The 25,000-nt window shown below is 45.5% G+C and overlaps 3 protein-coding genes across 7 annotated transcripts in view; 2 read left to right on the plus strand and 1 right to left on the minus strand.

Annotated features, from left to right (window-relative positions):
• LOC138974586 (uncharacterized) overlaps window positions 1-9,173 on the plus strand; it is a 28,998-nt gene extending 19,825 nt beyond the window's left edge. For all 3 annotated transcript variants that reach the window (XM_070347308.1, XM_070347319.1, XM_070347312.1), the window contains exons 5-8: window positions 1,014-1,493; window positions 3,668-3,926; window positions 4,216-4,854; window positions 5,447-9,173. In XM_070347308.1, the coding sequence (XP_070203409.1) occupies window positions 1,014-1,493; window positions 3,668-3,926; window positions 4,216-4,854; window positions 5,447-7,045 (2,977 nt within the window). In that variant the 3' untranslated portion in view covers window positions 7,046-9,173. The remainder of the gene's footprint in view (window positions 1-1,013; window positions 1,494-3,667; window positions 3,927-4,215; window positions 4,855-5,446) is intronic.
• Window positions 9,174-10,478: 1,305 nt separating this feature from the next.
• On the minus strand, window positions 10,479-18,365 carry LOC138974604 (uncharacterized). Of its 2 annotated transcripts, none has more exons than XM_070347332.1 (6): window positions 18,061-18,365; window positions 16,603-16,785; window positions 16,118-16,205; window positions 15,567-15,615; window positions 14,985-15,096; window positions 10,479-14,535 (listed from the first exon to the last, which is right to left on the minus strand). In XM_070347332.1, the coding sequence occupies exons 1-6, from the start codon at window positions 18,322-18,324 to the stop codon at window positions 12,661-12,663; spliced, it is 2,571 nt and encodes an 856-aa protein (XP_070203433.1). In that variant the 5' UTR covers window positions 18,325-18,365; the 3' UTR covers window positions 10,479-12,660. The 2 variants fall into 2 exon arrangements, with proteins under 2 accessions (XP_070203433.1, XP_070203429.1); XM_070347328.1 differs by having other exon boundaries at window positions 16,603-16,788.
• Window positions 18,366-19,711: 1,346 nt separating this feature from the next.
• The window catches only part of LOC138974613 (acid phosphatase type 7-like), a 40,222-nt gene continuing 34,933 nt past the window's right edge, over window positions 19,712-25,000 (plus strand). The window contains exon 1 of one of the 2 annotated variants that reach the window (XM_070347338.1): window positions 19,712-20,714. In XM_070347338.1, the coding sequence (XP_070203439.1) occupies window positions 20,630-20,714 (85 nt within the window). In that variant the 5' untranslated portion in view covers window positions 19,712-20,629. The remainder of the gene's footprint in view (window positions 20,715-25,000) is intronic. The other variant, XM_070347344.1, reaches the window with a different exon arrangement.

Genomic DNA, 25,000 nt, shown 5'->3' on the forward strand with positions numbered 1-25,000 from the left:
GGCTATAAATTGATTCGACCTTTGCACTTTTACAGTGAGGATAATTTACGGGTCCAATTTACGTTCTGGACACTGCGGTGACCTTCTAAAAATAGTAACAGAACGGGGAATATCCGAAGATGCCCCCTTCATACAAAAGTGCACCATACGAAGGAAGGGAGGTAAACGCTGAAAACATGGAGAAGATGAGAAGATAAGGAAGAGTTACTTATAATGGTGAAATGAACACAAAAACCAAATTCGGTTCAGCGCTGCGCGCTGAGAGCACGTGTTGAAATATCTCATCGATGATATTGTGTCCGGGGTGTAGCTGAATACGGTGTCCAAATTTGAAAAAGATCCACCGAGAACTTTGGCTTTGGTGTGTCGGTATGGGGGCCCGGGTAGCTGAGGTGGAACCAAAATAGCTGAGGTGGAACCAAAATCGGTTCAGCGCTGCGCGCTGAGAGCACGTGTTGAAATATCTCATCGATGAGGTTGTGTCCGGGGTCTCTCTGAATAAGCCCATCAAATTTGAAGCAGATCCATCGAGAACTTTGGCCGTGCATGGCGAATACACAGATACACAGACACACAGACACACACACAGACACAAGTCGTATATATATAGATAGCATTTTGGTCATCAAGTATTGTGTGTGTTTGTGGTAGTTATTAGTAGTGCAAATCCACATGAATGCATAATAAGTATGAATGTACGTCTTTTGTGTATGTGGTTACCACGCGACGAGCCACTGGGGCAGTTGTATGAAATCCCGGCCGGTTGGGGGCCGGTTGGGATTTTGGGGGGCCGGTAGCAAAAAAAGTTAAGGTACACCCCTGCCTTTGACATGAAGAAGTGCATGGTTTTGATACTTTGGTAGTTCAAAATCCACAAACGTTATCATAGAATTTGGACATGAACACAAATATTTGTGATTAAAAACTGACAATAGAGTCATTTTTAGAGAGTTTGTTCCCTGTCTTATATCCGATAGTTATGCACAAATCAAAGAGTTCCTTGCGTTTGTCAGGTATGTTGACATGGTTGTGTGCGGAGATGATCCCAACACTCAGCCCAAACCTTCCCCGCACAATGCCTGGAAGATCTGCGGACAGCTGGACGTAGACCCCACCGATGCCGTCATGGTGGGCGACACCAAAGCCGATGTTGGCATGGGCCACGCCGCCAAGCTGGGATGGACGGTTGGCGTTTTGAGCGGCGTCGGAGACACCACAGACCTTATGCCCGAAGCGGAGTACATCATCAGTAGCGTCAGCGACCTTCTCCCGCTGATCCTGCCTGAAGAGGACTGGAAGAAATACTACGGCTACTGTACGGACGGGAGGATTTTGGTGAACAGGGAGGAGGCGGAGGAAGAGGGGGTGGAGGAGGCTGTGGAGGAGCTCGGGGCCAAACTGCACGACGTAGAGCTGGTCATCTTTGACCTGCACGGCACCGTCATGTGTCTCAACACCAAGTACGCCGACTGGGTGTGCAGGTTGACCGACAGGTGAGATATCATGGCCTGAAGGGGGAAACAGATTAAAAAGGTTGCGAATTCAAATCCCGGCCGCGGCCGCCTGGTGGTGGGTGAAGATTTTTTCAATCTCCCAGGTCAACTGTGCAGACCCGGTAGCCTTATCCCCTTTCGTGTGTACATGCAAGCACAAGACCAAGTGTGTGCAGAAAAGATCCTCAGTTGTCCATGTCAGAGTTTGGTTGGTTATAGGAACACAAAAATACCCAGCATGCTTCCCCCGGGAGTGACGTATGGTTGCCTGAATGGCATGGTAAAAACGGTCATACACGGAGAAAAATAAACTATCATGGGAAAAAAAAAGTGAACATGGGAGCTTCAGCCCATGAACGAAAGAAGAAGAAAAAGAAAGAGGCTGTTAAACGCAGACATTTCCCTCCATCCCCTTTGGTGTTTTCAAGGAGTGGTGAATTCAAAAGTCGGTCGTATTAAAGGATACAGTGGAACCTCTGTTTTATGACCCTCCATTATGAGACTGCCTCTACCCCATTGTAATATGTTTTCTTTTTAGTGTTACTACATGTACCCTCCATCTGAAGACTCCCTGTCTGTGGTAGTGCTCTCTCTATACCTGCTCTCCCTCTAAATGTCTCCATCTTAAGACTCCCTGTCTGTGGTAGTGCTCTCTCTGTACATGCTCTCCCTCTAAATGTCTCCATCTTAAGGCTCCCTGTCTGTGGTAGTGCTCTCTCTGTACATGCTCTCCCTCTAAATGTCTCCATCTGAAGACTCCCTGTCTGTGGTAGTGCTCTCCCTGTACATGCTCTCCCTCTGAATGTCTCCATCTTAAGACTCCCTGTCTGTGGTAGTGCTCTCTCTATACCTGCTCTCCCTCTAAATGTCTCCATCTTAAGGCTCCCTGTCTGTGGTAATGCTCTCTCTGTACATGCTCTCCCTCTAAATGTCTCCATCTGAAGACTCCCTGTCTGTGGTAGTGCTCTCCCTGTACATGCTCTCCCTCTGAATGTCTCCATCTGAAGGCTCCCTGTCTGTGGTAGTGCTCTCTCTGTACCTGCTCTCCCTCTGAATGTCTCCATCTGAAGACTCCCTGTCTGTGGTAGTGCTCTCTCTGTACCTGCTCTCCCTCTGAATGTCTCCATCTGAAGACTCCCTGTCTGTGGTAGTGCTCTCTCTGTACCTGCTCTCCCTCTAAATGTCTCCATCTGAAGACTCCCTGTCTGTGGTAGTGCTCTCTCTGTACCTGCTCTCCCTCTAAATGTCTCCATCTTAAGACTCCCTGTCTGTGGTAGTGCTCTCTCTGTACCTGCTCTCCCTCTAAATGTCTCCATCTGAAGACTCCCTGTCTGTGGTAGTGCTCTCTCTCTACCTGCTCTCCCTCTAAATGTCTCCATCTTAAGGCTCCCTGTCTGTGGTAGTGCTCTCTCTGTACCTGCTCTCCCTCTGAATGTCCAGATTGTTGACAAGTCTTAAAACAAAGGTACCACTGGACTGATGTCTTCTTCATTCCATTTCTGCACATACTCCTCTCCCATAAAGTTGTTATGATTGAGAGTGTTAGCTGTGTATGTTTAATGTATATAGTGTGTATTGCATATGATTATTGTGTGAACAGTACATGTGGTGATTTGTGTCTGTATGATTAATTTGTTTTATGTAGGTTGTACTTTTAATTGTTCTATTCTGTATATATATGTTCTTTTGTAAAGGGCCTAGAGCCATAGGTTAGGCACTTAAAAATGTGCAGTTATTATTATTATTACTGATAAACTTGCAATCCTCCCCTTCCCCCCCACCCCCCAAAGAACAGACTTCGAGGTTCATCTCATGTCCTTTTCCTGCCTGACCTTTTCATATTCCTTGCTCACAAAAGGCTCCAACGGGCCCACATTTTATTGCCCAAACTCAATAGTATGCACCTTATCCATGATTTTTGTGCATGGGAGGTCTTCAGAAAATTCAATTTTCCAGTAAGACCCAGCCTTTCACTGTTGAGTTTTGTAAAGGTCTGACGTGGTGATCTATCATCCTCTGTGAATCTGTGTTCATGCAACTTTGTCTATCGTTAGCGGCAAGCAGACAAAGATCCTTTGAAGAAAATATTCTAGTTTAATGTAGACATTTTGATAGACAATAGGAAAAGTTGTTATTGGTTTTAAAACAATTTAATTTTCAACATTTTATTTTAGGATGGAGAAACTGACGGGGCTGAAGCTAGCCGACAAGATCTACTCTGCATTTGGGGCTTGCCAGGACACTAACACTATCAAAGCTGGCCTCCTGGCCTCTGCTGCACACGCTCAGCTGCGGTCTGAGCTGGTTCGAATTCTGCGAGAAGCGGGAACCTTCTATGAAGAGGCGATAATGACCGTGAACAAAGCTTTCCAAGAAAGCGAGGACACCCTGACAGGAGCAAAGCCACGCCTTGTTGATGAAAATATTGTCATGGTTAGTTGGAAAAGAGAGAGTGTGTGTGTGAGTGTATGTGTGTGTGGGTGTACGCGTTGTATAAAGGTCAATGGATAGGTCTGTGTATGATTTTGTTCTACAGAATTTCTTTTTCAAATGTCTTCTATGTTTTATGGTTAGCTTCATCTTCTTTCTTTCTGTTTCTCTGTTCCTTTCTTCTTTTTTTCTAGCTGTCTCTTTCACATTTCTATATTTGCTTCTTTCTCTCACACACATTCCCAGTAGGGGCAGTTTTTCCTCCCATATATCTTTTTTCTTCCCCTTCCAGGTGATAAAGACACTGAAGGCCTCAGGGACGAAGGTAGCCATCAACACGACGGCGGGCCGGGAGATGGCAGTGCAGGACCTCATGCGACTGGGCATCCTGCAGTACACGGACATGCTTGTCTGCGGGGACGACGACCCCAACACCCACCAGGGCAAAACCTCGTACGTGCCGCGCCTCATCTGCGACGAGCTGGGCGTGGAGTGGCAGAAAGCGGTGGTGGTGGGGGACACCATGGCGGACATCAGCATGGGGCTGGAGGCGGGTGTAGGTCTGACCGTTGGGGTCTTGACCGGCGTGGGGTCTTACAAGGAACTGGTGCAGGCCGACCACATCGTCCCGTCGGCTAGCCACGTGCTGGACCTCATCTACACCCCTGAAGAAGGCAGCGGTAACGGAGGAGGAAGATTCGGCGTGAACCACAGCAGTGTGGCTTCAGGCACTAGGGCTTTTTCTACCAGCTCGTCCCCTGTGAATGCAGCTCAGCAGCAGCGGAAATACTCAAGCCAGGCTGGACGGTTGAGTGCTTTCTCGCGAGGGAAGGCGAAACCGGATATTGCCAAGTTTGACTATGTGATAGTCGGGGCTGGCTCTGCAGGCTGTGTCCTGGCTAATCGTCTCTCAGCCGATGCCAGTGCAAAGGTTGGTATGATTTAATGGTCAGCATGCACTTAATTTTTATCAGGGATGGCCAAATCGTCAGCCCGATCGCCAGGGGCGAGCACAAAATCCGCCGGGCTAGTAAAAACTCGGCCGGCAAGTGACAATTCTGGTCAAATGCAACACTTCTGGTTGTACGATCTAGTTTCAAAGCGTTATAAACACTGCAGATGCAGCAACTGTGGTATGTACTGGGGCAGCAAAATTTCTGTCGGGCTAGTGACTTTCTTGAAGTTACTCGCCCAGCTGGCAAGTTTAAATTTTGAGATTTGACCATCCCTGATTATGCACCGAAATCTGATTTTTACATTTGCACCGTGTTCTTTATGACAGTCCCCCGGTTGATGGGGGGTGAATAGGTTTCCCTCTGTCTGTCTGCTGGATTCGCTGATAATTGAATTGTTTTGCAGGACTATAAGTAGAAAAATCACACTATTGAAGTAAATGCTCCTCATTGAAACTGACTTGTGTTGCTTGATTCGCTGATACTGTTTTGCAGGGCCGTAAGCAGATAAAATAACAGCCTTGAAGTAGATGCTCCTCGTTGAAACAGACTTGTGTGTGTGATTGGCAGGTACTGCTGGTGGAGGCGGGGCCTGAGGACAAGACGTGGAAAATCCACATGCCGGCCGCTCTGATGTACAACCTGTGCGACGACCAGTACAACTGGTTCTACCACACAGAACCTGACCCTGGCATGAACAACCGCATCATGTACTGGCCCCGCGGCAGGGTCTGGGGCGGCAGCTCCTCCCTCAACGCCATGGTCTACATCCGCGGCCACGCCTGCGACTACGACCGCTGGGAGAAAGAGGGCGCCGCCGGGTGGTCGTACGCCGACTGCCTCCCATACTTCCGCAAGGCTCAAACCCACGAGCTGGGCCCCAACGACTACCGAGGGGGATACGGCCCCCTGCACGTGTCACGCGGCAAAACAAACCACCCTCTGCACAAGGCTTTCATTGAGGCGGGCGTCCAGGCTGGCTACCCCTTCACGGAGGACATGAACGGTTACCAGCAGGAGGGCTTTGGCTGGATGGACATGACCATCTGGGAAGGCAAGCGCTGGAACTCGTCCACGGGCTACCTGCGCCCTGTGCTGTATCGCCCCAACCTCAGGGTGGTCAGCCAGGCTCTCACCACCCGCGTCCTGTTTGACGGGAAGCGCGCTGTGGGCTTGGAGTACGTCCAGGCGGGACAAAAGCAACAGGTCCGAGCGGAGAGGGAGGTCATTCTGTGCGGAGGTGCCATCAACTCTCCCCAGCTGCTGATGCTGTCAGGGGTGGGGAACGCCCGTGACCTGCGCGCCCTCGATGTCCCCGTGGTGGCGGACTTGCCGGGCGTCGGTGAGAATCTCCAAGACCACCTGGAGGTGTATGTGCAGCAGAAGTGCACCAAGCCCATCACTCTGTACTCAGCGCAGTGGAAGTTCCCCCACAACATGGTCCGCATCGGCCTGGAGTGGTTCACCAACTCCACAGGAGACGGCGCCACTGCTCACCTGGAGAGTGGAGGCTTCATACGAAGTCGGCCAGGCGTGACGCACCCCGACATCCAGTACCACTTCCTGCCTTCCACTGTCAACGACCATGGCCGTGTAGTGGGTCCCTGCCACGCCTACCAGGTTCATGTGGGTCCCTTGCGACCCACCAGCAGGGGCTTTATGAAGCTGAGATCTCGGGACCCCAACGAGCATCCCAGGATTGTGCCAAACTACCTGTCCACAGAGGAGGATGTGTTGGAAATGCGCGAGAGCATCAGACTGTCTCGGGAACTGTTTGCCCAGAAGGCTTTCGACCCCTATCGAGCGGAAGAGCTGGCTCCGGGACCTAACATCACCTCGGACAAAGATCTGGATGAGTACAACAGAAACATGGCAGACAGCGCCTACCACCCGTCCTGCACGAACAAAATGGGCTCTCCCAATGACCCCATGACAGTGGTGGACCCCCAGACGCGAGTGATCGGCCTGGAGGGACTGCGCGTGGTGGATTCTTCCATCATGCCCAGCGTGGTCAGTGGCAATCTGAACGGACCCACCATCATGGTGGCGGAAAAGGCGGCAGACATTATGCTGGGCAAAAAACCACTGCCTAAGTCTAAAGCCCCAGTCTGGAGCCCGCCTTCGCTGGACTCGACCAAAGTGAATCAAAAAGGCAGCATTCCTTCGTAGCCAAATGTTTTGATTGTGCCTGAAAGTGTGTGCTTTCAATTTAGAACCTTACTGTTCACTGCAAAATTAGCGGGCAGCGTGAGCGGAAAGGTATTATACTATACTGATAAAATCATGTTGGATAGAAAGACTGAACTGCAACCTTGTGAAAATCTGAATGGAGAATGTCATTTAAGCGTGCTTTTCCAGTTGATGAATTGTAGAATCATGAGTATCACTGGCACACTGATTAGGCCCGAATCGTCTCAGAGTAGATCTTTTGACTGATATATTGCAAAATCAGTGACTTCCTTTTTTGTTCCTGAACAAAAATTAAAATATTCTAATCGTGTCCATCCTTGTTAGGCTAACAGACATATTGGAAATCAAATGCATTACTTGAGAGACTTTACCAAGGATAATGTTTTTTTAAATTTTGGTTTGTCCATGATCGATGTCAGATATTTAGCATAAACCATGCTGGTATGCATTAAATGAGAAACATTCTTGGTATTGACTTTTGCTTAGGGCCAGTCATTTCAGTGCCCATGTAATCAGAACACAGAATGTGAAGATATTGAACAGTGGAATGTGGTTGCTGCTCTTGTTTCTGTAACTTTCAAGCTTTGGTTTTGTGCCACTGAAATTGTACCCACCTTGCTATTGCATGCTCTGAGATTGTGCAACTGTTAGTCATGTTGAATGAAAGAAAAAATATTGTCAATGATGTATCAGGCTTTTTTCTGTGTTTTGTATCGTTTTAATTTTTTATTTTGTATACCATGTACAATTACCTTACTCTTCTTTTTTTTCCACAACCAGAGCTTTATTTGTACTTGTTTTTATGCATAATGGATTGGTATAAACGTACATTGTATTTTTGATTGCTTATTGGCTTACTGTTAGCATACATCAATTGCTGCACCAAGAATTGTCTATTTGAATAACTTGCAATAACAGTGATCATACTCTGATCTGTATGAAAATGATGCAGGAGGTGTGTATGTTTTTGTGATAGACTCTTGACTATTGATACTTGGATGTTGATCCTATCCGTTCATGTTATGACAAAAGATGTCAACGTTTTGTTATAGTCCCAGCATGACTGTTATACTTTTTTGTTTTTCCATATTTAGGTGATTTTACCCTCAGGGCTCTGAAAATGTGGAGCAGGCATCAAATGCTCTCTTGTGCATTGGGGATGAGGGAGAGAGACTTGGGGGGAAGGAGGAGGGGTGGGTGGGGTGGAAGGTATCTGTACCAGCTCGCCCGGCAGGCAAGTGAAAATTCTGGTCAAAACGCAAAACAACTTTTGGTTGTACTATCGAGTTTCAAAGTCATTGAAACACTTTACAACGTAGAAACTTTAGTCGTCTGCAAAAACACCGCCATATTATAGGGCAAGAGAACGAGGCTCCTAAATGGGACGCTCTTCCAGGCAATTTATTCGCACTGCAGCTGGGCTGTTTGTACTTTTGCTACTGATTTTAATGCCACATATGTCTGTCAGTGAAAATTCTGGTCAAACGCAAAACAACTTTTGGTTGTACTATCGAGTTTCAAAGTCATTGAAACACTTTACAACGTAGAAACTTTAGTCGTCTGCAAAAACACCGCCATATTATAGGGCAAGAGAACGAGGCTCCTAAATGGGACGCTCTTCCAGGCAATTTATTCGCACTGCAGCTGGGCTGTTTGTACTTTTGCTACCGATTTTAATGCCACATATGTCTGTCATAGGTGAACCCGCATAAAAAACAAAAACTTGATAAGTCTAATGCCAAAAGGAAGGCAAAAAATAGATTGCCCACAGTTTGAGTGCAACTTGCACGAAAAGTAGTACCCCAATGAGACGAAAAACCGAGGTCCCTTCGTGTACACTACATTGGGGTGTCCACGTTAAAGATCCCATGATTGACAAAAGGGTCTTTCCTGGCAAAATTGTATAGGCATAGATAAAAATGTCCACCAAAATACCTGTGTGACTTGGAATAATAGGCCGTGAAAAGTAGGATATGCGCCGAAATGGCTGTGATCTGCTGGCCGATGTGAATGCGTGATGTATTGTGTAAAAAAATTCCAACTCACACGGCATAAATAAATCCCTGCGCCTTGAATGTGCGCAATATAAATTGCATAAAATAAAAATGGTATGTAACGGGGCTAGTGAAAATTCTGACGGGCTAGCGACTTTCTTGCGGTTCCTAGCCCGGCTGGCGAGTAATTTTTTTTTTAGATTTGGCCATCCCTGTTTTGTTATTAATTATTCTGTTCTGATGTTCAGAAAAGGATAACCTGTACAATTTTGAAAAGGCTTTTGAACTCCTTTCACCATTATACAAAGTCATTCGACTAAGAATGTATATGTGTGTGTGTGGGGGGGGGTGGGGGGGGGGGGGGGAATCTGGATGCATACAAGTTACATTCTCTGTGTGTGAGTGACTGTGTGTAAATTGTGCTTCTCAGGGCACATACAAGCTGTCTCCATTTCGTTGTTGTAGTTGTTACTTTGTTGGAGAGTATCAGTGACACATAAACTAAAGTGAAGTTTGTTAATCATTGCTTACAAAATACAAAGGCAACCACAAACCCTAATCTGAATTCTGTTTGCTTTTCTTGTGCAACTTAGGTTCCAGATGAATCTTGTGGAAAGAAGCAATACTTGTGTTTTTTGTTTTTGTGTGCACTGTTATGAACCTTGGTTGTAAAACAATAACTTAACTGAGGGAGAGATATGTGAATACATATTGTACCTTCTTGAAACAGGAAGTTTTTTTGGTGTAGCTGATTTGATACAATATTTGTGTTGACGCTGCTCATGGAATTATTGTTAAGTTACCAAAGGCATAGTCTTGGATTTTGTTTCATGTCTTTCTTGTTATCACATATCATTTACCAGTGTCTCAGCAGATTGCTCTGTCTGACCTTGATTTAGAAGACTATCATATTATATCTCTTTAAAGTTAGCAATAATTCAGCCTGGCGCTCAAAGTGCTTAACAATACATGTGCATGTACCACAGAAATGGTGAGAACTTGCGTTCAATGCAAGAGTTCAATACCAAAACATTGCATCTACTGATGCCTGTGTGTAAAATGCACTGTGCTATTCTGAGCCATCTGGTGCAGTTGTGGTTAGCTCAAAGGCACAGTCCTTGGGTAGTCTTATCCGAAGCTAAAGCCTGGGCAGATCTGATATAATGAGCGGAACTGTTTTTATTGGAACAACAGTAGTATGCTGCCAGACTTGAAGAGTCTGGGAAGAGTGCAATTAGTGCAATTTATTAATGCAATTAAGAAAAGTGTGATGCAAAATACTATGGCTTTTTTTGGGAGCCAGGATTGATTTTTCTGTTGAAAACTTGAAGACTGGTTATCATTTGATGTCCGTTATACATGTACTTACACAGCTGGGTCAGTTGAAACCATAACGCCTTTACTCTCAAACAAGATCATGAATTTCCATCTGTGTTTTTATTTTCTAACATCAAATGAAACATTTACATCCAGCGCTGATGCTTTTAATGTGATTCAACAAGTGAATCAATATATATATATATAACAGAATAAACTAACAAATGTTGAATGCATTATAAAAAAAGTTTTCTTTTTCATTTTGTTTGTGCTGACAATAATGGGTGCTTGTGAATGTGTGTGTGTGTGTACGTTACATGTATGCAAACCTTGTTGCCGTAATCTTTTTCAACAAAGCAGTAATATATCAAACATATTTACACCAAACAGTTTTACTCTCCAACATAATCAAAATATACATCCTAATTCTGTGAATGAACAAGTAAAATGCATGTCTTTCATGCTTCTGAAGAAGAAAACAAACAGTAAATGCATTCTTATTCTGCAAATGATCCAGCAAAATTTCAACTGCTTTTTAATTAAGTTCCTCAACTGAAAACAAACTAACAGCAAATTACTCAAAAACATATCGAAATCTTTCACAAAGAAGGGTTCCACCATGTTGGTTTGTGGTAATTTCAATATGAACTGCTCAGAAGGTGTCTTAACCTTCACCGGGTTGGACTACACAGTCCGGATGATGTGGGTTGTGTACGACCCACACTTTCCAAAGAAGGATTCAACGTAAAAAGTATGGGTCGTACACGACCCACGCCATCCGAATAGGGATAAACATTTTGCCGCCTCTTTGCAGAGTATATGGGCCATACACGACCCACACCATCCGAATAAGGATAAACAACGTAACATTCCTTACGTAATTCCATATGGGTCGTCCACGACCCACATCATCCGGACTGTGTAGTTCAAATTACGTCATCGTTTATTTATTTGTTTACAAAGATAATCTTTCAAAAAATGGCCGATGGAAAGGTGGTATGGTGATTAGAGATTACATGAAGTCTCAATTAAAAACTCCAAAGAGTTTCAGAGATAAAGTCGATTTTGTGAGGCTCTGGGTTGTCCACAACCCATGAAGTACGGGGAAGGTCAAGGTGTCTTGAAAAGTTAAATCGATAGTAAAAGCTTGGCATTGTCCACATACCATATGACCCGTGTCATAGGTCTGTAATGTTCATGATTCAGGGACATGATGCTTTTAGAACTATCAAGTTAACACAGTCTTGCCAAATTTCTTCAGTGATGTTTGATTCTTCAAGAAGTAGTTCCCCAAATTTCAGTTCACTCTTTACAACCAACATCTGGATCTGTATAATGTGATGGATAACTGATGACAGCACTTACACGAAATGAACGTCATGACTTCTGATGAATGTTTGTCAATATTACCAGAACTAAAATTCACGAGAAATTCTGCTTCATACATTTTGTTATTTTCTTTGTTTTTCTGCAAGACAACACTTTTTTGGGTCAAACTTATATACAAGGTGTGATCTGTTGTGATCATTGTGCCATTTAACAAAATCTGAAATATTCCAACTCCTGGCAGCAAGAAGGTATAGTGCTCTAATACTTGAATATAATGACAATGTATGCGTTTCTGCTTGCAGATGCAAAATGTTATGACTTAGAAACTGTCTAATTGATTTTAAAGATGCACAGCACCAGCATTCACCAGAGAACACACATGTGAGACAATGAGAAAAGGTGAAGTTTTCATGTCAGTATGTCCCAAAAGACATCACCAGAACATTTTTCATTATAATCTATCTAATCTGTTTTCATTCTATTTTTCTAATAACATGCGTTAACAATTGATTGTCAACTGGAATGGAAGCTAGAGCACAAAAAGTGTAACTTGATATGTAGTTTAATTCTCTAGAGGGAAAAAAATCTTCCACTTTCATGTCAGTGTGTCCCATGCAACATACATTTGCCAAACAGCTATGTGTAAGTAGATTATTTGTTAGTGGTATAGAAAATACTGATCAACAATTAAAGTCAGTTTTCAAATTCATTTTCTACCTATTTCTTATTTGTTTATTTCTTTTGGCAATGGTGAAATTTCAGCAATCGTGTGTCATTCGGGACAGTGGACATGACACCTGACCTTTTGTCACTGTCTCATGTACCTCTCTTTGTACAGGCTAGACCTCACATCTGTGGTACCTTGAGAACGAAAGGACCGTCTTGTTCATGGGGGATGGTTGTGGTCTGCTAAGATCTTAATACACAGAGTTATGAGGGCTATTAGTGTTCAGCTTACTCTGCCTTTATCTCATATCTCTGGTTCTTGGAGATGGACTCGATTGTTCTGCTCGAAGGCAAGTTCTGGTCTACAACTATCTCTGTGTCTGCAATCTTGGCTGAAAACATCTCCTGTGAACAGGAGCAGGACGGCTGTATCAGGTCATCACTCACATCCCCTTTGTTCGTTCTCTGGACAGAAAGCTTGCTTGCAGGATCACCTTGAATTTCCACTTCTGCACAAGAGTTTTCTGAATCGCCTCCGGAATCCACAGTATTGTCCCTTGCCTCAGCATCAACTGCGATGCACATTTCTTTTTCCTCTTCTTCTTCCCCTTCTTCCATCTCTTCTGTCTTTCTAGTAGCGTTGGCGCTGGCCTTCTTAGCGGTCTCTTCTAGCAGACGTGAAGCAGGGAAGGTCCAAGGTGCGGCTGTGTTCTGCTGACTCGTCACGTCTGGCTGAGCCACCTTCAGCATGTCCTTCTCCAGATACCGCCACACGGAGGAGGGTGTACAGGCTTCTGACGGCTCCTCTTTGGCAGCGTAGTTGTCTGCTTGTAGTTTGCACTGAGAGGAGGAGGAGGGGCAGGCAATGACGCTGGGATGACAGTTGGGGTAAGTCTCCACACCTGGGGCCGAGTGCTGGCTGTAGAACCTGACGCCATCCTCAGCAGCAGGCAGCGGGGCGGTGTTGTGCATCAGAGTGTTCATCATGACAGTTTCATCCACAGAGGAGTAGGGAATGAGGTGGGAGCTGTAGTCGCCTGCCATGCCGCTGGTGTTGCAAGTCACCACCGTCTCCTCTGCCACGTCCAGGGGCAGGTCGGCACTGTCCTCCGTGATGATGCTGAGACTGTCAGAGTAGCTGCCGTTGTTGTTGTTGTTCTGGGATGCCTCCCCCTGGCCCTTGACCGCCCCGTTCAGCCAGCGGTGTCCAGCCTGCTGATGAGAGTCACCTCGGCCGTCCAGCTCAGAGCCTTCAGCCTGTATCCGGACGATGTACTTCTCACCGTTCTCCCCGCTGACCTCCTGCACGGCCACCTGGGCCGACGAGCCTTTCGCTCTCTTCATGTCCACCTTCCACAGCCCCGTCACTTCAGGGTAGGTCGAGGAGTCAGTGTAAGCGCCGTTCTCTCTTGCATGTGACTGAGCGTAGTCACCGTGGTAACGCTGCGCTGCCGTGTAATCGTCCGTATCATCCTGGAGCTCAGAGTCACAGGGGTAGAGGGGGTGGCTGCCTGAGGGGAGAAAGGGGGGCCTGACTTGCATTCCCGCTCTGCTGGACAGCACACTGTCGTACTGGTGCCGCAAATAGGAGTCATCGGCAGGGTAGTAACGCGACTCCGGTGAAGGCCTCCTGTACCCTCGCGACCCGTCAGGATACCTCAGCCTCTCGCCCACAGGGATGAACTGTTCTGCGTCGTAGCTCTCATCATACACGTCCGCCACGGGCACCATACCGCGCCGGTTGACGCCTCCATACGCAGAGCTCCAAGCGTTGTGGCCGTGAGCATTCCGAGAGCTGAAGCCATCCTCCGGTCCGTACATAGGATAGCCCCTGCTGCCGCCTGATGGGCGTGCCATGTAGAGGGCGCGAGGGTCTGCAGAGTAGGCTCTGGGGAAGAACCTGTCGCGCACTGATGGGGCGTGGGCTGTAACGTAGTCGTCATACAGCTGAGCGCGACTGCTGACTCCGTTCGCTCGCTGCTGCCAGGTTGGGGAGAGGGGGTAGGGGTAGCGTTGAAGCGGGTAGGGCTCGCCGTACACCCCCTCATAGCCGTCAGGGCTGTAGTAGGCTCTGTGGTGCAGCAGGCGTCGTGCGCTGTTGCTGGTCTTGCCGTCCATTCTCACCAGGCCTGCGCTGCCAGGAGCATAGATCGGCGGCAGTGGCTGAACAAAAAGAAGCACGTTCAGGATGAATAGTTTCATTTTTCGTTTACAAACTTGAAAGTTGCAAAACACTGACCACGATAATATAATATGCTATAATTAAAGGACATACACGGTAATGTGAAGCTGGATAGCAAAGACCAGGAGTTTTTTGTCTGTATTGTATCTCGCCTTTTAAAAGATTGTACTGTTTTTGTGCTGTGATTTGGTCTCTCTATTTGGGCAAGGTATTTTCTGGTTTCACAGAAAGAGTATTTTAACTAGACGAACAACACGATCCGACAAAGCATGAGAATCATGTTCAGTGCATGAACAAGAAAACGTGACAGATCAGCAAACTTGACAGATGCACACAAAAGAGTGAGGAACATGGAATCATTAGTAAATCATGGAGGAGATACAAACACTTTGACACAAGTGTTAGAGCATGGTAAAGAGAGGGCTAGTACCTTGAGAGTGAATGGAGGTCCATTGGGTTGTCCAGCGTGTCTGGCCATAGCAGCGTAGTCGCCTCGCGAGTTGACCATTTGATCTTGTCCGTTTCCTTCCGTCTCAGACTTGCTGTACGAAGAACAGTTAAGGTTAGCGGGGGCACAGAGAGAGAGAAGAGAGAGAGAGAGAGAGAGAGAGAGAGAGAGAGAGAGAGAGAGAGAGAAAGAGAAAGACAGACAGACAGACAGACAGACAGACAGATTTACTGCTGTAAAAATCGGGTCGATCATGTTACATTTTCATCTCATAAATTGCGAGGGAGATAACAAGAGAGAGAGAGAGAGAGAGAGAGAGAGAGAGAGAGAGAGAGAGAGAGAGAGAGAGAGAGAGAGAGAGCGAGAGAGAGGAGGGGGAGAAGGAGGGAGAGAGACAGACAGACAGACAGACAGACAGACAGACAGACAGTCAAAGAGAGAGAGAGAGAGCATCGGCCATACTTACTAAGTAACTATCCAAGCGTTTGTTAAAGTTTTATCTTTCACTGTTGCCTTGTTTTACATAATCGTATGTCTTTGTGTTCGTACGTCCAATTTACTTGCCTGTATTCAGACTGTGTTTCACTGTTGTCGTCGGCTGAAGTGTTAAGACCTGTTGAAAAACGAGATGTTGGAATGTTGTGAACTCTGTGTGTGTGTGTGTGTGTGTGTGTGTGTGTGTGTGTGTGTGTGTGTGTGTGTGTGTGTGTGTGTGTGTGTGTCTCTCTCTCTCTTTCTCTTTCTTTCTCTCTCTAACAAATTTAAATAAAATATAATATAAAGTAAAACAAAGTTCCATCATCATCACTCTCTGTGTCTCTATCTCTCGCACACCCACACACAATCACACACTCACGCACGCACGCACGCACGCACTCATGTACGCGCGCACTACACACACAGACACAATCTCTCTCACTCTGTCTCTCCATCTCAGGCTCTAACACCACCCCCCCCCCCCCCCCTGCCCTTTCAAGTCTCTTTCGCATACACATCGATCATGTATATATGTTTTCTAAAACAAACAAAGTAACCAACAAGCAAAGAAAAAATCTAGTGCTGATGTGCAAGCATGCAAACCCGCAACTTAAAATATGTGACAAGAACAAACTCACCGTCCGTTTCAGAACACAGCAAGTTACGTGATCCAGAACCTGATGATTCTTTCTTGCCTTTCTTTCCTGATGTCTGACAGTCATCATTCTGTTACAAATACATAAATGTCAATGAATCATGAATCAATTCATTTATTCATTTAATGAACGACCAAGTCAATCAAAAATACATAAAATTCTATACAACTTCATTATTACAACTCATTAAATGAAAAAGTAAATGATGAACTGAATGAATAATGGGTTAATAACAGATATGCATGCAGATTAGTGCCCGTTTAACTTCACTGCTAGGCAAAATCAAGTCCTTGAGAAACGGTCTTTGCTGGAAAAGAAGGGAGAAGACATATGGCTTTAGTAGTGTGTGTGTGTGTGTGTGCGTGCGTGCGCGTGCGTGTGTGTGTGTGTGCGAGCCCGTGTGCGTGTAAGCCAGTCAGTGCCTGCATGTGCGCGTGTTCATGACATTTGAAATAGGATGAACTCACATCCACAGCGGCACGTGACGCCCGCTTGCCCCTCTTCTTGGTGCCAGGTTCGTCCTGCAACTGGCTGCGTCTCTCCAGAAAGGTCACCCGCTCCGGGTTGCCCCGGGTGAAGTTGGGGTTGTGGTACTCGCTCAGCATGGCTGACTCCTCCTTCGTCTCCCCGTGCATGATGGGGGTGGTGATCTGCTGTGTGCACACATGCACATACATCACATAAAGAGAGAGAGGGGGGAGGGGGCGAGAGAAAGAGGACAGAAAGGTGTCCTGAGAGAGAGAGAGTGTGGGGGGGGGGGGGGGAGAGAAAGGGGATCCAAGAGATAGGGGTGGGAACAGGAGGGAGGCGAGAAAGAGAGGGGGGGGGGGGGGGGTGTGTGTGTGTGAGGACAGAAAGGTGTCCTCAGAGAGAGAATGGGGGGGGGGGGGGGGAGAGGAGAAAGGGGATCCGAGAGACAGGGGTAGGAACAAAAGGAAAGAGGTGAGAGAGAGAGAGAGGTGGGGGAGGGGGGGAGGGGGGAGAAAGGGGTCCTGATATAGAGATAGAGATAGAGACAGACAGACAGACAGACAGATACTGAGATAGAGAGAGAGAGAGAGAGCCGCTAGTACTAAATAGATGGGATACTGTTTTATCGTTCATGAATGTTCTCCCTTGTACTGCCGTGAGATAACGGTCGTCTGCTTGAATGGAAAACAACATAGAGTTGTCGTTCAGGCAGACGCTGCAAAATAGAGTTCAATTGAACTAGACCTAGTTACCTATTACTCGATCTTGTTGTTTTTTGTTTTACAAGGAAGAAAGGCTCACTAGAAAAGTAAGATCCTTAACAAAGACTGCCTGCTTTGAGAACTTTTTCTTCCTTTTCAATTATACAGTGACTCGAGACGATGAACTGGCAAAATTCAACGGATCACACTCGTTCAGTCTCGGGAATATTTTACAGACGGGTTATTGCAGACACCCAGTACTGTACATGCCTTTCGTGTGAACCTTGCCACTGTTTACGGTTTAAATATCAAGGTAATGACACAGAAAACGTAAAATACATAGTAAAGAAAACAAAAAGACATCGCTAAATTACAATTATAAATTGTAGCCTAATCGTTATTTTTGTAGAACTAGAAAAACTCTTATACTTATAGGCATGTTCTTCGTTTTGTGTGTCTTTGTTTAGAGAACTACAGTCTTCCATGGACTGAACTTTTCTTTGGAGGAAAACTTTCACAATATTATCTTTATGCCGAAATGTTTGCTGTGAAGCTCCTGGTTATTTTGCCTGGCAGTGCGAGAAGGAGCCCAGACACGCCCCAGAGCACAGGAGCTGTGCCCCAGAGAGAAAGATTCAGAGCTAGAAAGAATTAACAGCCTTTTATCTTAGTTTTAATTTTGTCAGGTTAACATCACATTCATTATGTTTATTTTTCAGTGAAAACCTAATTTGGCATGCCTTGCAATGTTACCTTTTTGATAGCGCTGCGTTTCTTTACCTTCTTGAAGCCATAATGATTGAGCTGTCGGACGAAACTTTCATACTTTGCCGTCTTGAATGGTTTTGCGTTGCCTGTCAGATACTCTTCTTCGAATTTCTTGCGCAAAATGCGAATGGTTTTCCCATTTGGGCCCCAAGAAATCGCCCCTGTGGTACAAGAATTTATGATGCGCCATAATCGAGCGGGAAATCGAAACGCAAAAGAATCGTGGGTCATCTTCGGTGGAGATTCCATTTTCCTAATGGAACAAGTAGCAGACGGCCGTTGGAACACGCTGGGATGCAGACTGGACCAAATTGACGTCAAAATTGGAGGGTGACGCCGAAAACGTCATCGCCAACGGGAGTTACGTCATACCACTACGTCATGAATTTGGAGTCTGTCTATAAAAAATCTCGGGCTGTCAGGCCCTAAAAGTGTCTTTTTCAATGGGTTGGTCGCGACTCTCGAAGTTGCCTGTTGGGCCCCACCGTTCAGCATGTGTGTGTGTGTGTGTGTGTGTGTGTGTGTGTGTGCCTGTGTCTGTGTCTGTGTCTGTGTGTGTGTCTGTGTCTCTGTGTGTGTCTGTGTGTGTCCGTGTCTGTCTGTCTGTCCAAGAGTGCAGCGGAAGCAACACAGAATCAGTAGGCCCCTAAGACAGTGGAAGATGGGGAGCGTATGTCTGTCTGTCTGTCTGTTTGTCTGTACTACTGTTTGTACAACTGTCTGTCTGTCTGTCTGTCTGTGTGTGTCTCTCTCTCTCTCTCTCTCTCTCTGTCTCTCTCTGTCTGTCTGTCTCTCTCTGTCTCTGTCTTTGTCTCTCTCTCTCTCTCTCTCTCTCTCTCTCTCTCTCTCTCTCTCTCTCTCTCTCTCTCTCATAATGCATATTGAAATGTCTTTTTGATTGTTGGACATGTTAATTATGTAAATTGTATTGTAGTAAACTTAACTTCTACTTCTTCTTGTTATCAATCGAGTTACCCTCAATGGGCGAGGGCCGGATGTTACCACGGCCTCGGAAAAGCGGCCCCCTCTTCATCCCACCGCCAGCACATGACTTACTTTAAAGGCACAGTGCAGCTCACAGCCTTCGTTTTGCGTTTTTGTTGCAGCTGAGTGCATTTACAGTTCAAAAATCCTCCTATGGTAGTAAAACAAACCCAAAACTACCCAACGACGACATCTGTGAAGCTCGACAGTTTCTTGTTCACGCGAGTGCATAAATTAACCTAGTTATTAGGCCTACGTGGTGTTTGGTCGGAGTTCGATTCAACTGAGTGATTCCGGCCTCCATTTTGTTTTACACAAACTTATGATGATGTCTGACATAGTTTGCTAGTGACGTGTCTTTTTGTGCATGATGTGGTGATCTACCTGATCTAAATTTAGATCCAAAAATAGGTCAAGACCAGCCGGGTCCGAGTACGAAATTAATTCGTAAAAAAATCGCAGTTCTTGACTCTTTGGGTGCAAGTCAATGAAACTTGGTAGTTCTTCTAACGGATAGCTGCCTGAGGTATGACTAAAAGCCCCAGGGGCTCCGTGCACCTGGATTTGACAAGTTCAGTACCTTTAATTGCTTCAGCCAGCCTGCTGCGCATGTATGAAACTGACATTCAACGCACGCGCAGTAAAGACCCAATCCTCGCGACATCTGGTATACAATGATGTTGTCGATTTCATGTGTGCTATAGACGTGTTGGATTGTGTATCGGAGGAACAGCCAGCCACTTTTCTCAGGCCGGCAGACACGAACCATATCGTTCGTTTTATTTGCTGTTTTTCACCACCAGCGTCACAACTAACTTTATGCAACGAGTCTGAAAGTTCATTGGTGCTGAACTTTAAAAAAAAACAAAAAACTGTGACAATTCTCAGGATACAATTTGTGGGATATTTCTTCTGTAGTGGACATTTCAAATCTCGCCTGTTCCATATTGGACTCCGGGTGCTTTTTTTAAAATTTTTTTTACCAGATTTGGAGAGACTGCACACACTGGCAGTGTCAACTGAATAGCTGAATTAAATGTTGTGAACATGTGAAAGCAAACTGCGTGGCAGGTCTAGTCATTGTGTGCTGAAATTTATCTCCGTGTCACAGCTGAATCATATTAGTATATCGATCGGACTATATCACCCTGTCCCAACGCCTGTGAGTTTCCACGTGCGACGGTTTTTGTGGTGGTCTCATCTCTAGTCTTGGCAAGAACAGATAAGAGAATACAACAGATAAGGGATACAACACACTGGGACAGTGTTCTATGCTCACAAAATAAGGCCCACAACACAAAGGTTGACCTTCTATTTTGGAGAGAAAAAAAGACTAGAAGCAGAGAGACTTAATAATTTTATCTGGTACCATATTTTTCCAAAGAGGTTCAGTTCTTTTGTTTCAAAAAGATTCAAAAACTTTCCCACAATTGTACAGAACTGCTTTTCGGTTGTGAGTTTTGACAACTCCGAATTTAGAATAAATGCAACTGAATTTGAAACTGTTACAGTACTTTGTAATTTTAGTGCTGAAAGCTTTGTAAGCAAACGGACTTTATAACGGATATATATGAAGATGTTTGCGACAGTGTTTGTGACGATCTGTGTGGGATTGAGTGCACACGGCGTTCAAGCCACAGTGGAGGACGATGAAGGTAAGAACTTTTTTTTGTCTTCATCATTGCGATTATAATTATGTTTATGTTTCTTTCTTTGCTTGTGATTTTCTTCGTTTGTTTTATATATGAGATTACTTTTGTGTTGATCTGAGGCAGTTCTTGTGTGAGCGTCTTCGAAAACTCTTTGGGTTTAGTTTTTTTGCTGTGTGCATTTGTTGTTTGAAAATCAGTAAGTTTTACATTTCAGATTCTTTATTTGTTTTCATGTAAGAGATTGCCCGGTTTGTTTGATTACTTCGTAAATGCCTGCTTGCCGGGTATGCACTGGCACATTTATTTGTTTCTCCTTTTGTTTACATGCGTGTTTTTTGTCAAAAACTGTGTTCACTATCGTTCGTTTGCCTACATTTTCCTCATTATTTATTTTTTTATTAGGGGAAAAACAGTACACACTTCTCTGGCAGCTCCAATGACTGTAGGGCCTATGCCACGAACATTTCGAATCTTATTTTCTTCATTTTCCAATTAGGTCAGTCAATCATTGTCTGAATGTGTATGTAAAAAATATTGCGAATTTTTTCTTTGTTCAGTTTTTAATGATGTCAGACAAAACAGCTCGACCTGAAAATGTGCCTAAGTATATATGCCACGAACATTGCGAACTTTACTTTATACAGTTTCCAGATAGGTAAAACAAAATAGTTTGCTCTGAAAACTTCATCTGTGTCGAAACAATTTATCGCCTGGGGTATGAATAGCCATTTTAATAAAATGCAGACATGTGAACCCTCATTTTCAGTTTTGATCAAACATACTGATATGATTTTAACTGGGCCGATGGCGTATTTACATCAGGACATGTCAGACAACAGGTTTTTGGTGTGAGTGTGTGTGATGTACAGATAAACACACACGTGTGCAGATTGTGCCATATAAACACAGATAGACAACTGACAGACACAGACAGACAGACAGACAAAAGATCAAACAGACAAAAGGACAGACACACAGCCTCTCTCTCCCCTTTTCTGTCTGTCTCTGTATCTGTCTCTGTCTGTCTGTCTGCCTGTCTGTCTGTCTATCTCTGTCTGTCTGTCTGTTTCTCTCTCTCTCTATTATATATATATCTATTTATCTATATATCTATATATCTATCTATCTATCCTTTTATCTATCAGTCTATCTGTCTGTCTGTCTGTCTGTCTCTCTCTCTCTCTCTGTCTCTGTCTCTGTCTCTCTCTCTCTCTCTCTCTCGTTTTCTCTTTCTCTCCCACACACACACACACACACACACACACACCTTAAACAGAGAACCCACAGCAGAGCCCCATTTCCTCTCATTCAGGACAAAACCACACTTTTCTGTGTTAGTGTAAGCGAGGGGGAGACCTCTGTGTGTGACATTTTGTCGTTCAAATTAGCCCGTCATTATACACTGACATTACGATCGTGAGTCAATCTGCCTAATTTCCCTTCGGTTCTGGCAGTGAAAATGACAGCCATGCTGTCCTGTACACAATCCACTCTAGTTTTAAATCTGGTGTCATTTTCATACAGGGGGATTGATAGAATGTGATTTGGAAGAATAGTGTAAGAATGCTATTGGTAAACTGTGATGACACACTGCGAAGAGAAATAGTGTGGATGTATGTGTGTGTGTGTGTGTGCATGTGCATGTGTGTGTGTGTGTGCGAGCGTGCTTGTGTGCGTGCGTGCGTGCGTTCGTGCGTGTGTGTGTGTGTGTGTATGAGTGTGTTTGTGTGTGTGTACGTGCGGGCGTGCGGGCGTGCGTGGGTGTGTGCACTCAACACAACAGCAAGAAGGGACTGACCCATATCCTGTTTTCAAAATATTCTTAAATCCAGTCATCCCTGCCAGCTAGTCATATTACTTGCATAATTAAATAAATTATCATCAACAGTAGTTAGAAAAATCATCGTATGGTTTTGAAGATAAGATAATGGAGAGGTCCTCAATCAACTGAGCAGGAATTAATTCAGTAACAGTATTAAGGCATGTCAAATTAGGTTTTCTGATCACTCCGATAAGGGCAGCGTGTTCTTAAAGGCACAATCCTTCCCGTATAAACAGCTCGGCTCACCACCTCAGATCTGGCCAGACTTTTACATGGGATTTTGTTTGTTTGTTTGTTTGTTTGTTTGCTTAACGCCCAGCCGACCACGAAGGGCCATATCAGGGCGGTGCTGCTTTGACATATAACGTGCGCCACCCACAAGACAGAAGTCGCAGCACAGGCTTCATGTCTCACCCAGTCACATTATTCTGACACCGGACCAACCAGTCCTACCACTAAATAACCCCATAATGCCAGACGCCAGGCGGAGCAGCCACTATAGATTGCTAATTTTAAAGTCTTAGGTATGACCCGGCCGGGGTTCGAACCCACGACCTCCCGACCACGGGGCGGACGCCTTACCACTAGGCAAACCGTGCCGGTTTTTACATGGGATGAGATCACCCCTCCACTTGGTCACACACCGAACTTGTACAGCCTGGGGCTTTCTGTGTATAGTTGGATTTTTTTTAATATGAATTGATATTGAAGTCGCCACGGCAAGCAGTCAGTGTGTTGATCTTTGGTATGTGACAAAATGGAGGGATGACCTACCTTAGCCCATGTAAAAGTCTCACCAAATCTCAGATGGTGAGCCGAGCTATTTTCACAAGAAGATGTGTGCCTTCATGGACACAGTCCTCCCCATCTCAGATGGTGAGCCGAGCTATTTTTACAAGAAGATGTGTGCCTTCATGGACACAGTCCTCCCCATCTCAGATGGTGAGCCGAGCTATTTTCACAAGAAGATGTGTGTCTTCATGGACACAATCCTCCCCATCTCGGATGGTGAGCCGAGCTATTTTCACAAGAAGATGTGTGCCTTCATGGACACAGTCCTTCCCATCTCAGATGGTGAGCCGAGCTATTTTCACAAGAAGATGTGTGCCTTCATGGACACAGTCCTTCCTATCTCGGATGGTGAGCCGAGCTATTTTCACAAGAAGATGTGTGCCTTCATGGACACAGTCCTTCCCATCTCAGATGGTGAGCCGAGCTATTTTCACAAGAAGATGTGTGCCTTCATGGACACAGTCCTTCCCATCTCAGATGGTGAGCCGAGCTATTTTCACAAGAAGATGTGTGCCTTCATGGACACAGTCCTCCCCATCTCAGATGGTGAGCCGAGCTATTTTCACAAGAAGATGTGTGCCTTCATGGACACAGTCCTTCCTATCTCAGATGGTGAGCCGAGCTATTTTCACAAGAAGATGTGCGCCTTCATGGACACAGTCCTTCCTATCTCAGATGGTGAGCCGAGCTATTTTCACAAGAAGATGTGCGCCTTCATGGACACAGTCCTTCCTATCTCAGATGGTGAGCCGAGCTATTTTCACAAGAAGATGTGCGCCTTCATGGACACAGTCCTTCCTATCTCAGATGGTGAGCCGAGCTATTTTCACAAGAAGATGTGCGCCTTCATGGACACAGTCCTTCCTATCTCAGATGGTGAGCCGAGCTATTTTCACAAGAAGATGTGTGCCTTCATGGACACAGTCCTTCCTATCTCAGATGGTGAGCCGAGCTATTTTCACAAGAAGATGTGCGCCTTCATGGACACAGTCCTTCCTATCTCAGATGGTGAGCCGAGCTATTTTCACAAGAAGATGTGCGCCTTCATGGACACAGTCCTTCCTATCTCAGATGGTGAGCCGAGCTATTTTCACAAGAAGATGTGCGCCTTCATGGACACAGTCCTTCCTATCTCAGATGGTGAGCCGAGCTATTTTCACAAGAAGATGTGCGCCTTCATGGACACAGTCCTTCCCATCTCGGATGGTGAGCCGAGCTATTTTCACAAGAAGATGTGTGCCTTCATGGACACAGTCCTCCCCATCTCAGATGGTGAGCCGAGCTATTTTCACAAGAAGATGTGTGCCTTCATGGACACAGTCCTCCCCATCTCAGATGGTGAGCCGAGCTATTTTCACAAGAAGATGTGTGCCTTCATGGACACAGTCCTCCCCATCTCAGATGGTGAGCCGAGCTATTTTCACAAGAAGATGTGTGCCTTCATGGACACAGTCCTTCCCATCTCAGATGGTGAGCCGAGCTATTTTCACAAGAAGATGTGTGCCTTCATGGACACAGTCCTCCCCATCTCAGATGGTGAGCCGAGCTATTTTCACAAGAAGATGTGCGCCTTCATGGACACAGTCCTCCCCATCTCAGATGGTGAGCCGAGCTATTTTCACAAGAAGATGTGTGCCTTCATGGACACAGTCCTTCCCATCTCAGATGGTGAGCC

This window comes from Littorina saxatilis, linkage group LG1, assembly GCF_037325665.1.
Source record: "Littorina saxatilis isolate snail1 linkage group LG1, US_GU_Lsax_2.0, whole genome shotgun sequence".
Taxonomy (NCBI): Eukaryota; Metazoa; Mollusca; class Gastropoda; order Littorinimorpha; family Littorinidae; genus Littorina; species Littorina saxatilis.

Bases quoted from the DNA above. Each gene is read 5' to 3' on its own strand.
- LOC138974604 (XM_070347328.1), bottom strand. From the start codon at position 18,324: ATGGAATCTCCACCGAAGATGACCCACGATTCTTTTGCGTTTCGATTT. The intron at 16,789-18,060 runs GTAACATTGCAA...GTGTGCACACAG, and splicing joins AACGCAGCGCTATCAAAAAG to CAGATCACCACCCCCATCAT. The intron at 15,097-15,566 runs GCAAGTAAATTG...TTCTTCGTACAG, and splicing joins GAAACACAGTCTGAATACAG to CAAGTCTGAGACGGAAGGAA.